General features: G+C 45.7%; 1 protein-coding gene across 12 annotated transcripts in view; it reads right to left on the bottom strand.

The window, feature by feature from the left end:
• Positions 1-14,022, bottom strand: part of ARHGEF7 (Rho guanine nucleotide exchange factor 7) — a 135,016-nt gene that overhangs the window by 35,491 nt on the left and 85,503 nt on the right. For 11 of the 12 annotated variants that reach the window (XM_072782371.1, XM_072782361.1, XM_072782360.1 and 8 more), the window contains 3 exons: positions 3,949-4,043; positions 3,634-3,729; positions 1,156-1,278 (listed from right to left, as the gene is read on the bottom strand). In XM_072782371.1, the coding sequence (XP_072638472.1) occupies positions 1,156-1,278; positions 3,634-3,729; positions 3,949-4,043 (314 nt within the window). Of the gene's footprint in view, positions 1-1,155; positions 1,279-3,633; positions 3,730-3,948; positions 4,044-6,540; positions 6,675-14,022 lie in introns of those variants that run through there. The other variant, XM_072782372.1, reaches the window with a different exon arrangement.

The raw sequence follows: 14,022 nt of genomic DNA on the forward strand, positions 1-14,022 counted from the left end.
TCAGCAGAGGCTGCCTCATTTTAGGCCTGGAGAGACTTTCTTATGCAGAGACCCCCACATTTCAGCATGCTGAGCAACATGAGTGCACAGGGACTCTCAGGGCAGGGGGGAGAGAGAAGACCACCAAAAACATTCACACTGGAGCCCCTGCCACACCCACTCAATCCCTGTCCACTCACACACGTTTTGTTTAATGCTTACAACAACCCCATTGATCAGCACTTTCAGAGAAGCAGAGGACTTACCCCAGACTCACCAGTCAAGGGCACAGTTGGGGCTCAACCCAGGTCAAAATGAGCCAGAGGCCCCCTCTCCGCAACCCCAGCGACCGGCCAAGTGTATGAGGGACACTACACTTGAGCCTCAGCTCAATTTATAAATAGCTCAGCCATGCTTGCTTACCAAGAATTTTTAAGTCTTAAGTGAAACACTTAAATATTTAATTATAACTTATTCTTAATGCTACTAAAAGGATTTTTCTCATTTATGGTTCAAAAAAATTTTTAACTGTTGTTTTAAAAAAGTAACCGTGAAAATTTTTCTAGCACACTCAGTAAAACGTGGTGCCTCTGTCAGCAGACATGGACCCCCTGCCCTCTACTGAGCAGCACTCACCAGCGACAGGATTGCAGGCTCTCACCAAACCAGCAGGAAACCTGTGCATTCTGTGTCACTTGTTTTAATTCTGTTTCAGGTTGAAAAGCTGAAGCTACCATCTCCAATTTAAACTTTTAAGCTATAATACCTAGCCCTACTTTTAAATGAAACATGTTCCTCTTACAGAAAATCTAATTTCACCCCTGTGCTTCCAGTTCACAAACTCCAAAGAAACAGGATTCTGACAGCCTGGATTTACTTCACAGCTACATTCCGGAATCCTACCAGCATCTCCAATCCACTGTCCCAAGGGCTCCGAGCAGAAGGAAAACCTCAAAAACCCTTTCTACTCCAAAAATGCTACTTAGCACCTGAGAGGCCCCTTACCAGTGCTTCTCAGGCACTCAGCTGAAGAGGTGATTAAAAACATAATAACCATCGGACAAACAAGTGGCTATCACCATTGTGTCTCATGTAACATGTGCCCAGAACAAGCTGACCCACAGAAGACCCCAAGGGGTCCTTTCCCCAAAGGTAAGAGTGTCTGAAGGAGCGTACCTGTGCTCTGTGAGAACATTCACTGCAGATGGGTGGTTGGCACAATATGCAAGGTATAAGGTTTTCATTTGTGGCATCAGATTTAAAAAGCATCCTCCAACTCTCTGCTGAGCTTCTGGCAACCTAGAGACATGCAACACAAGGGAAATCATTCTGAATTTTATAGACAGAAGGGAAATTGCCAAATAACAAACCCAGAAAATTTGAAAGACCTCCTTGAATACTGTGTCTATGAAAACAAAAGATACAAATGCCAGAATGTAAGTGCTCAGAGCAGCAACCCAGCAGGGAGAAGTCCCCACCCCGAGAGCTCCTCTGCTATAAAGCAGCACACAGACCCCCTTCCTCTTCTCCAGTATCCAGCTGCCATGACCCACAAACTGAGGCTTCAGGCAGTTGAGACAGAGATCATGAACCCTTCAGTTTTCTATAAAAGGAGAATTATGAATGTCATCACTTGGCTGGTGAGGTCTGCTACTGAAGCAGCACAGAGACAGACACATACGCATCGGTGCACAGCAAAACCACTACAGCCCTCCTTCCTTTTAGGCACAAAGCTGGACCAAGCCCACCCACAGACCCCTTTCCTCCCTTCTCAAAGCCTGGCCACGACAGCTGCTGAGCCTCCAACAGACATCAGAACCGAAAGGGAGACGTCAGCACCAACTATGGAAGCAGAACAGTAATAGATGATGGATGAATGAATGGTCCTACCTTGGTGACACATCAGGCTCCAAGCTCGAGGCCACGCCCTCGAGCTGAGTTCTATCACATGGGTTACAACCACATTATTCCTATCAAATGGACTCTCCTGCAGGTACACGAACTTTGGACAAAAGATAAAACCAACTGTCTAAAGGCAGCAGAGGGCCAGAGAGGAAGATTCTGCAGACGCTGGCATTTGGAGGAGGAAAAGACACAGTTCTCTACACTCTGGGGCCAAGGGTGGCCAAGGCTGGGCCACGTTGAGCAAAGAGGCCCCAAGGCCTCTTGGGTTGAACCACAGAGTTTGGTTCAACCCAAACTGCTGGGATGTTTAGGGTAAATCTTAGGACTATGCACCTGAGTTCTGTAGCAATCTGTCAACTTTCAGAATATTCATGGTAAAAGATAAGGGGAATGGTTAATAAGAAAATCAAATCTCAAATCTTCCGTTCCACCACAGAAAAACCCAATATCTAACCCCGACACACTGTGCCCTTGAGGAACTTCACCGAAACAATACATAAGTCATATTGAAGTCTGAGACGATGCCAAGGCCTGAAGCCTGACAAGATTTTGGACTCTCAGTCGCTGGGTGCCCGCCCTGGATTTCAGGTTTCACATCCATACATCTGCAGTACGGACAAGCCTGAGGGGAGGCTCCTAAGAGGTGCTGCAAATGTACTATGTAAATACTAATTTATTTAGTCCACGTTGTTCATAGCCACTATGCATGCACCACTTCATGCATGCTGAGGCTGGCCTCTTGCAATGATCCCACATTGCTGGCAAATGAGCTACATTCACCAAAAAGAAGGTAATTTTCAAATGATTATTTTCATGACCCTGTAATTAATGCCACTTTATACAAACCAAAAATGCCACAAAAGGAAACGTAATGTAAATTTGTTTGAAAGCCAGTACTTCCTATGTCCTTCAGCTTTCCTTCTGGTATAAAGTACCTGGAGGAAACCCTGAACCTGCTTTGAGCACAGCCAGCCATCAGCCTGGGGCACAGAGGACCCAACAGCCCTCACCACTTCCGAGACTGAGAAAGACAAAAAAGCTACAGAAAGGAAAAACCAGAGACCAACCAGATTCCAAGAGAAAAAGTTTTCTGGTTCCGTTGAGTACAGAAATAGAATTTAAAAATAATAAGTATCCCCTTCCCGCATCAAGTCCAACAGGTAAAATAAACATCCAGTATCACCTGGGGGCCTACTGCCTAGCAAGTTTTTGTGTGCATTAGGATACCCAGGATACCTTCAGTAGGTCTGATGGTAACCAAGAACAAAATAGTCACACACACACACACACACAAGTCAAGGGCATAGCCAATCATTGAGAACACACCTCCTCACTTCCCAAAAACTCCCATGGAAAAGGCAAAAGCAAGCACGAAACATCACAGTAGCACATTATAGACATAGTGCTTCACAATCCCTCCACTTGTGGAGAGCCACCACCACGTGCACAAAGAGCCCACCTGCACACCATCTTCATATCCCCTACACCCCCACCCAACACCTTAAAATTTCCTACTCCTGGCAAGCCCCTCTCCTTTCTCTACAGAAGAAGGAGATCCCTACCCCAAAGACCCCAACTATTAAACACTCGACAAATACACAACTTTTACTATAAAAGCTGATACACCAAAAAGAATCAAAATAGCAGTTTTTCCATTAGAAAGGTAAATTCTAAAATTACAATACATTTGTTTCTTTAAATACCAGTTGTACTAACCTGAAGTTTGCAAATTTTTAGTATCTTACTTACTTGGTGCATTCTTCTAAAGACTGTACAAGCATTTGCTGGAAAGAACATATTTCTTCTAGATTTCCCATTAAATATGAAGTGTTTGCTGAACTTAACCTAGAACCAAGAAAAATAATAGTAAAAGCACGTAGTTTCACTCTCCTCTACCACCCCATTGCCCAATTAGAGGCTCCACCTACTAAAAAACCTTGCATCTAAAACAAATTGTTACACCGGATTCTGTTCCAGCATTTCATCCTCTATTCTTGGAAAACCTGAGCAAACAGCCTAGGTGTTGACCATGTTGCCATTAACACAATTTATCATTCAACTTACTTCTCACTGGTCTGCAAAGGCCGTAGATAGGTTGAAAGCACAGTCTGAAGTTCTTTAGAATATTCATTTTCTGTTTCCAAAATATTCTGTAGCACCTACAACAAACAATGAATAGCATTATTCGCCATTAAGATTAGGAGCTTTAGGAAGTTCATCACTGTCCAAATTCATGTTGCTTCTACATAATACCGATGCATTCAATATCCCTATTAACTCTGAAAACCCATGCAATGGATTCTTACAGCCACACAACTGACTTCTTACCACCAAGCACAGGCGACAAAGGGAATACCTAGAACAAGGTTAGGATGAATTCCATCGCCATAAAAGTAATGCCCAGTCTGTTCAGATACAAAGGAGGAACCACTGGTAATCCCAACAGCAGGCACACACAGATCAATCTCTAACATTGTGTCGTATATAAAAAGCCAGCCATTCACAGAAAGGACATGACGACATGCCTGCCCCATCTATAGTTACGTCCAAGAATAGGCAAAACTAATCCAGGAGGGCAGAAAGCAGAAGATAGGTATGCAGTGACAATGGGAAAGGGCCCTAAATTTTGAGAGTGAAACACATGGTCTATACGGTAATTTGAGTAGTTGTTATAAACACACTTTTCACAACTCACTGAACTGTACCCTTAAAATCCAAGTGTTCTAACATAGGCAAAGTATATTTCAATTTAAAAAAATCAGGTTTACTCTTTAGAATGAGCCTAGCAAATGTAAATCATTTTCATTAGAGAACAATGGTTTCAGATCATCATACGTGCATTTGTTAAAAATTAAAAGTCCACCAGTATAAAACCCTTAAATAGCCACTAGTTTAAGGAAACAGTGATAAATCAACCTTAAAAGGTTTCCTGATACCCTATTTTAGTACAGCAAATTCCGTAAAAATCCGTTTACAGCTCCTAAAAAGATAAAAAGTACAAACCAGCTAAACTAAAAAATAAGCCTCTTTCCATCAGCAATGGCCAAGAGCAGAGGCCCCTCCCGGGGCGGGGCAGCACCAACAACCAACCACAGGCAGAGCCGGTGGGGCCCAGATGCAATGGCAGGCAGCAGAACCACCATCAAAGTAGCCCACACTACACCCCCAGCACCCAGGGAGGTGCTCTACATGTAGCAGTGCCATGTGTCTCATCCATGTGTGGTCATCCTCACCAAAACTATTCCTCTCACCCACTCTGCTTCAGTCTTTTCCTCCATAAGTTTCATAAGCAGAGCCCGCATGTGCCATGGGCACCTAGATCTGATGGTGCACAGCCCCTCACAGCTCCCTCTTGTTGCCAGGCTGAGGACAGGCATCTGGGCTCTCATGCGTCCCAAAGTAAAGAAGGAACACAAACACCTTCCTCAACCACTTTCCTCCTGTCAGCACACCAGCACTGCCTTTAACCAGAAGACCATGCCCCACAGATTTTCTAAACACCCACAACATGCACTATGATGTGCTACTTGTCCTCCAAAAATCAACCATCCTCCACCACGCAGAGTTGTACAAAACACAAACACACACACTCCGTCCTCTCCCCAGTGTGATCATTAAAACAAGCATGCTTAAACATTTAAGAAAAACTGTTAAGCTAAATTCAGATTTCAACATCAGTAACACGGGTACAACATGGATTCTTGGTCTGCTCACTGTGTGTTCTGTGTACTCTGAGAAGAGCACAGTCCTTCACAAGCAAACTTACACACTACGCTATCTCAGATGAAGAGAATCCATCGCTTTCACGGTGACACAGCTCTGGTTTCGCCCCTGAATGAGGCTATTCATGCCACAGTCGGGGAGCGAGCCAGAGGGCGGAGGGGCCGCTCCGGGAGTTCATTCCTTTGTGGGAAAATCTGGGTGCTGGTCCCAGGATTACAATGTCTCCCTTCGAAGAAACGGTTACTGGACACAAATGTCAAAGAAATGGTGGACAGAGAACATACTATGACACCAGCCACTATACCAGAAAATTATACATTAAACAGGATCTTATCCTTTAAAAGTAACATGAAGCCAAGTATAATAGTCCTTGAACTGAGAAAAAAAAAATCAAAAATTAAATCTGCCACAGATGAAGATGGAAAGTCTTCAATGTTCGATTAAACGGATTTCAGGTGTTAACGAATATTATGGTTACAAATATTACGAACTATTAGCAGTGCTGCTTATTAGAGCATGCTTGAAAACCCATGCACCTTTTATAAAATGAGAGGAAATAAGTACAAGAAAACATCAGTAGAATGAGTGGAGGATAAAATGGCATTTCCTCCATCACAGCATTAAGCATAATAGTATGCACACATAAAAGCCTTCCGTAAGAATGTACCAGAAACAATGCCAAAGAATCCTCTACCAAAAAGCTACATTAAGGCAGTTAAACTGGTTAATCTCAACTAGTAGTCACAAACATGCTTTTCAAGTAAGTGCTAAAGACAAGTTGTATTAACTCTCCCATTCTAACGATCCAAGTTACACTTAGTTTTTCCACCAACACTCAACCAGACTTGGCTGAGTCCGTCCTGCTGATGCCAGGAGCCGCACGCACCAACCCCCTTCTCCCCCTCCAGCCCCCCCCCCCCAACTCATCAGCACCTGTCTCCCCCTTCTGGACTTGTGCACGCTCTGGCTGCTGCAGGACCCCATGTGACTCCCCAGCCGGGCTGCAGAGCTCCATCACACAAAGGCTGGCCCCAGAGAACGTGTGCAGGTTTCACAGCAAGAGCAGCCTGTGCTCCCCGGCCGTGAAGAGTGGCAGGGCTCAGCCAGCACCAGCTCCCCCTCAGGCATGAGGCGTGGAGCCTCGTCCAGTCAAACAATGGGGCCACACAGGAGGACATCAGGCCAGCCACACAGACAATCCCTGAACTGTCAGCCGTTATAGCAAAGCAAAACAAAGCTCCACTGGCTTCATTACCTTGTAGACACATAGAAACTCACTTTATTACCACCACCCTTGATTCAAGGAACACTTAGTATCACCGATTTTACAAAAGAGTTGCAACTTTCACCGCACAAATTTTGGTAGGTTTCATATTTTAGGTAACTGAGTCCTTTAAAAATAAATAACTGATTTACCAGAAGAAATGTAATATTTTCTTAGAGATTTAATTATGATGAAAAATCATCATAAACAAAAACCAACTTATAAAAACTTTACCCTGGTTTGGTCTTGAGCATGTCCCTGAGACAGTAACAAGACAGTAGCAAATACCCACCCTCCTCCGCCCTCACCACATCGGGGCCCCATACACAAGGAAATAAATCACCCCTGCCCGTTTCTTCCCAACCCAGTCTATTCAACTGTACTCACATTTTCAAAAACCAGATGTTAGGACAGGATGTGAGCCCCCGGGAAAGGAGAGGAAGGAAGAGCCTGGCCTCGCTGCTGTAGGGCCCAATTCCAAACCCCCTTCCCCTGGCCCCACAACCCTCAGCCCTCAGGACACAGAAGCACAACCCCACCCACTCGCTGGCAATGACTAACTGAAGTGAGCTTGCTTGTGTCTGTATGTTCTTAGTAACCAACTCTCAAGAGAGTTTGGAGAGGCCATGTCAATGTTTAACGTTATTGTGCCTTTTGAAAGATGCTCTATTACTGTATTTCTAAATTTGGGGATTCACAAGGTCTTAGGACAGATTTCTTCCAAATGTTAACGGTTTACTATGCAACAGTTCCAGCCAAAGCACCAGGTGGCCTGGGATACAAGTCAGTGCCAGAAGCCGGCCTGAGTACACAGAGACATGCACGACCATACCGGGACAAGTGAAAAGCCAGCCATGGGTGCTGGCAGACCCAGGCTCTGCCTGGGACTGCACTGGTCTATGGGTCTGTTTAGAAAAGCTGGTATGGGGGAGCGGGAAGGGGGGACGGACTTCACAGACTGTGACACTGGAGAGTATCAGCCCCCAACGTAAGGTAGAAGAAATCTTACAAACCACTAGCCACAGCCTTCCATCCTAGACCTGGAGTTCTACATGGTGCTGCTCCTGACAAAACTCCAGCAGTCGTGGGGAAAGGACTGAAAAGCAATCTTGGTTAAGGGTGTGGCTCATCTTGAAGCAAAGAAAAAAGCAGCACACTAGGGCTTGGGGGTCTGTGCTGGGCTACGTCAGCCGAAGATGCTGGGCCAACGATCTCCAGTCTCCCCATGGCCCAGAAGGCAGAGGCTCCAGGCAATACAAGGAGCCAAGAGGAAAGAGACGCACTCTCTCTGGAGCACAGTAAAGGTCCACGGAGGTTGCTATGGCATTTTAGGAAAAGCGGCATTTTAGGAAAAGCGCACACCTACAACAGTACATTTATTAAAACTAATGATTCCTACATATCGTAACTGCAATGTTTCCAAGGCAAAAGCTACCCTGCCTCTTCATGACCCCTGGCATACCGCCCTCAATAAAAGCGTTGGCTAGAATCCAAGAAATGAGCCAATACCACTGAACATGTGAGGTCAGGAGGACCTGTCTTCCCACGTGGACATATTTAAGAAACCTTCTCTAAGAATGACTGAGGAAACTTCTAATTCCCCTCCCCCGCCCCCCAAAAAAAAAAAAAACCTCCAGATCGTCCCTTCTCTCTGGGGGCATCCAATCCAGCTTCTACAACACAGGTGCCTTCTCTGAGCTCCACTGGAAAGTGGGGTTACCAACCTGCAGGTCAGCTAATATGCTTTCACTGCTAAAATCCACCAAGCTCAGACACGTCACAAATGTGTTACCTTTAATCACATGTTCCTGTCACCCGTGACTGTAGCTCTCCCCAGGTTAACCCTCAAATGGGATGCCTGTTGGCAAACACAACAGCACACTGACTTCAAGGATGCCTAAGGCCCCAATTGTTTCTATGTGTGCTCCAGAAAAACCCCGAAAACCTCCTCAAGGCCCATGCAGGCAGCCAGGGGCTTCTCCCAGTGACAGGCACACAGACACAACACACAGGCCTGCACCCCCAAGCTCTGCCACCCAAAGCAAGGGCTCTCCTGATCACGCGCAGATCTAGGACACTGAAAACTGATGTGTTTTCCCATTTGAAAACAGAGTTGACAGTGGTGGCTGGCTGTTACAAAAAATAATCAACTCTGTATTTGCAGGATCTGCATCTTCTTCCACTGTTCCTCTCAAGTCTGACACCCTGCTTTTGTCTCCAAGAGCCTGGCCCCAATGCCAAAGCAGCCCTCCAAAGCCAGAGGCTGGCATTATCAAGTGATCATGTGCATTTTTATTGATTATCAATGTATATGCCACTAGTTACTTAATCATTCTTGTGTTGCTACATATTTAGGTTGCTTGCATTTATCATTCTATTAATTCCCATTAAAACACTTTGCACAGGGGTACTGGGGGCTCAAGTCAGTTAAATGCCTGCTCTTGATTTCAGGTCAGGTTGTGATCTCACAGAGTCATGATCTCAGAGTTGTGGGATCCAGCCCAGCAATGGGCTCTGCACTCAGCAGGGAGTCTGCTTGGGACTCTAACACCCCTCTTACTCCTCCCTCTTCTTCCCTGTCCCCATTCTCTAAAATAAATCAACTCTTAAAAATAAAACCACCTTTGCATAAACATCACTGAACATATTTTAAGTAATTCCTCTGGGGTGGATTCCAAATAGAACTAGTAGATTACAGGGCTTGACTGTTTTCAGAATTCTATATATAGTTGCCACATTACTTTTGAGAAGCATTGTATGGATTTACATTTCCACCATTATCAGAGCTGAAGATTCTTTTTAAATCTCTGCTCACCAGTTACATAAAAAGTTGCCATCAGAATTTTTATGATAAGCTTAACCATACCACCAGAGTGCTATAATGTTTGTGTCCTCCCAGATTGCATGTTCTGGGCATCCTGAAATACCCCAGAGTGGTGGCACCTGGAGGTGGGGCCTTCAGGCAGTAGACATGAGGGGAGGAAGAGGCAGGCTCTGTCTCTCCACCATGTGAAAACTTGATGGAAGGCAGCCCTCTGTCAACCAGGAAGTCACTCAAAACCCCAAGCATGCTGGCACCCTAATCTCAGACTTCCAGTCTCCAGAACTGGGAGGAGTCTGTGGCACTGTTCCAGCAGTTTGAACTGATTCCAACACAACCATCGACATTTCCCATTTTACAATGTTCACATACTCTCATTTATCCACTAATCTTAATGTATGTGCCTTAATGAGCTCCTTAGTCATTAAGGATAATCTTGTGTTGTTGTAACTGTTACTACTGTTCCAGTTAACTTGTAATTTGGTTTCTATTTTTCGAACGCAAAGAATTTATTAAATTTTTACAAAGCCTAATCAATTTTGATATTTTTTCCTTTGTTTTCATTTTTTGCTTTTACGTTCTAAAAAGCCTCCTCTCACCCAATGCATTAACCAACCACATACAGAGCTGTGGGCAGAGAATGGAAGCCCGTTTAAACACAATCTTTGAGCAATCCTTGGCTACATACTAAGCTCTACAGCTCTGAGAAAGAACATTAGGAAGGTAAGCTTTCACACCAAGAACCCATCAATGACCGTGGGGGGAGATAAATTGCAGTTAGTCAGGAAACAAAAGTCAATTAACAACCAATCCTGGGACAAGGAGAGTTCAGAACCCAGAATTACTAAAGTGTCCAATTTTCAGTGAAAATTTGTAAGATACACAAAGAACCAAGAACATGTGACCCATGCACAAAACCCAGGCATTCTACAGCCATGGGCTGAAGGGCCCCAACACTGGGCTTAGCTGATAAAGACTTCACAAGAGTTGCTATAAATATGTTCCAGCAGGGACTTCCATTCTGCCTGTGTCTGCATGGAAATCATCACCTCCATCCGAACAGGTAAAAAGCTGAACAGACTGAAAAGAGCTCTTACAACTCAGAGAACCCAACTTTAAAAACAGAAAGAGGGCAGGCCGGGTGGCTCAGCAGTTTAGCGCTGCCTTCAGCCCAGAGCATGATCCTGGAGACCCAGGATCGAGTCCCATGTCGGACACCCTGCATGGAGCCTGCTTCTTCCTCTTCCTGTGTCTCTGCCTTTCTCTCTGTGTCTCTCATGAATAAATAAATAAAATCTTTAAAAATAATAATAATAAAAATGGAAAGAACAGATACTTTACAAAAGATATACAGATGGCAAATAAACATATGAAAAGATGCTCCACACCCTAAGTGCCAATTAAAACAGTGAGATAGCACTGCATACCTAGTACACCAGCAAAACCCAAACCACAGATACCACCAGAGGCAGTGAAGATGTCCACCAGGAATTCTCCACGGGAAGACAGAGTGGCAGCCTCTTATAGAAATAAATGTACTCTTACCACACAACCCAACAATCACTCTCCTTGGTATTTACCCAAAGGAGCTGAAAACATGTCCACACAAAATCCTGTGCACATAAGCTTACAGCAGCTTTATTCATAATTGCCAACACTTGGAAGATGTCCTCCAGTAGGAGATGGATAAACTGGTCCATCCAGACAGTGGGTTACTATCCTACACTAGAATGAGAGCCATCAAGCCACCAGAGATGCTGATCATGGGGGAAAGCTGTGCACGTTTAAAGGCAGGATGTCCACGGGAAATCTCCATCACCCTCCCCACTTTACCGTGAACCTAAAACTGCTCTAATATAGTTAAGTCAATGACTCAAAGACAGTCTGAATTTGACTATGAAAATAACCAAACAGGGACACCCGGGTGGCTCAGTCAGTTAAGCTTCCAACTCCTGGTTTTGGCTCAGGTCATGATCTTAGGGTCCTGTGTCTGTTAGACTCCTCCATGCTCAGTAGGGGCCTGCTTAAGATTCTCCCCCTCTCCCCTTCCACCCCTCCCCTCCATGCACTTGCTTTCAAATCTTTAAAAAAAATGCAAAATTTGAAATGAACTCAAATGGAAATTATGAACTGAAAATTCACTAGAGGGGCTCAACATTAGATTTAAGATGCCAAAGAATCATCCAACAAAACGGACAATAGAGATTACTCACTCTGAAGAACAGAAAGAAACAAAGGAGAGCTAACAGCACCTCAGAAACCAGTGGACACTATCACACTTAACATGTGCACAGTGGGAGTCCCATGAAGAGGAAACATGTGACATTCACCCAGAATCACTTTTTACTTCTCAGTGTTTTTTGGCTTGCCCTGACCATCACACAGGAGCAGCAAATTATAGATCCATCCCACTCATGCCAGTGTCCTGTCTTAATTTCAATAAGCTTGTACCTCTACCTACAGCTCTCCACTGAGCCCACGCTAAGACCTGGTCTCTCATGAATAATCTCTCCTCTTGGAGAACCTTCTCCAATCAGTGGGGCTGAAAATACCTATACTTCTTGTGAAATACCTAAGTTTCTTGTGAAAACAAAACCACACGAGATAGTGAGAAAATGCTAAATGCATTATCTATTCTACTTTGCTCTGCATGTGGTATTCTGTTCTATATTTTACTTTATATCATGTATAAATACAAAATTCAAAAAAGAATTTATTCCTGGCTTAATCACTAACCAGTGTATATCTTGGATAAGTCCTTTAACCTCTAGAGCTTTCTGTGTTCTCCCCTAAAAAATGGGACTGCGGGGGAGGAGCAAGATGGCGGAAGAGTAGGGTCTCCAAATCACCTGTCTCCACCAAACTACCTAGAAAACCTTCAAATTATCCTGAAAATCTATGAATTCGGCCTGAGATTTAAAGAGAGACCAGCTGGAATGCTACAGTGAGAAGAATTCGCGCTTCTATCAAGGTAGGAAGACGGGGAAAAAGAAATAAAGGAACAAAGGCCTCCAAGGGGGAGGGGCCCCGCGAGGAGCCAGGCTGAGGCCGGGGCGAGTGTCCCCAGGACAGGAGAGCCCCGTCCCGGAGGAGCAGGAGCTGCACCGACCTTCCCGGGCGGAAAGGGGCTCGCGGGGAGTTGGAGCAGGACCCAGGAGGGAGGGGATGCCCTCGGGTTCCCTGGGACAGTAACAGCAACTGCGCGCCCAGGAGAGTGCGCCGAGCTCCCTAAGGGCTGTAGCGCGCACGGCGGACCCGGCGGGACCCGGAGCAGCTCGGGGGGGCTCGGGCGGCGGCTCCGCGGAGGGGGCTGCGCGGCCCCGGGAGCAGCTCGGAGGGGCTCGGGCAGAGGAAGAGGCTCCGTGCAGAGGGGGCTGCGCGGTTCCAGGAGCAGCTCGGAGGGGCTCGGGCGGCAGCTCCGCGGAGGGGGCTGCGCGGCCCGGGAGCGCGAATCCACCAGCGCAGGCTCCGGAGCACAGGGCGCCGGGACACAGCCCAGGATCCGGCCTCCCCCGGGACAGGCAGAGGCCGGGAGGGCCCAGGACAGCAAGGACGCTCCTGCCCCAGCTGAGCAGATCAGCGGCCCCGCCCCGGAGCCTCCAGGCCCTGCAGACAGAGAGCTCCGGAGTTCCTGCGGGGGCTGAATCCAGGTTTCCAGAGCGGCCCCGCCACTGGGGCTGTTGCTCCTGGGGCCTCACGGGGTAAACAACCCCCACTGAGCCCTGCACCAGGCAGGGGCACAGCAGCTCCCCCAACTGCTAACACCTGAAAATCAGCACAACAGGCCCCTCCCCCAGAACACCAGCTAGACGGACAACTTCCAGGAGAAGCCAAGGGACTTAAAGTACACAGAATCAGAAGATACTCCCCGGTGGTTCTTTTTTTGTTTGTTTGTTTTTGTTTTTGTTTTTGTTTTATTTTGCTTTTTGATTTGTATCCTTCCCCCACCCCCTTTTTTTCTCCTTTCTTTTTCTTTCTCTTTTTCTTCCCTTTTTTTTTTTTTCGTTTTTTTTTTCTTTTTCTTCCCTTTTTTTTCTCTTTCTCTTTTCTTTCCTTCTTTCTCTCCTCTCTTTTTCTCTTTTTCCCAATACAACTTGCTTTTGGCCACTCTGCACTGAGCAAAATGACTAGAAGGAAAACCTCACCTCAAAAGAAAGAATCAGAAACAGTCCTCTCTCCCACAGAGTTACAAAATCTGGATTACAATTCAATGTCAGAAAGCCAATTCAGAAGCACTATTATACAGCTACTGGTGGCTCTAGAAAAAAGTATAAAGGACTCAAGAGACTTCATGACTGCAGAATTTAGAGCTAATCAGGCAGAAATTAAA

The sequence above is a fragment of the Canis lupus genome, chromosome 17, assembly GCF_048164855.1.
Source record: "Canis lupus baileyi chromosome 17, mCanLup2.hap1, whole genome shotgun sequence".
Taxonomy (NCBI): domain Eukaryota; kingdom Metazoa; phylum Chordata; class Mammalia; order Carnivora; family Canidae; genus Canis; species Canis lupus.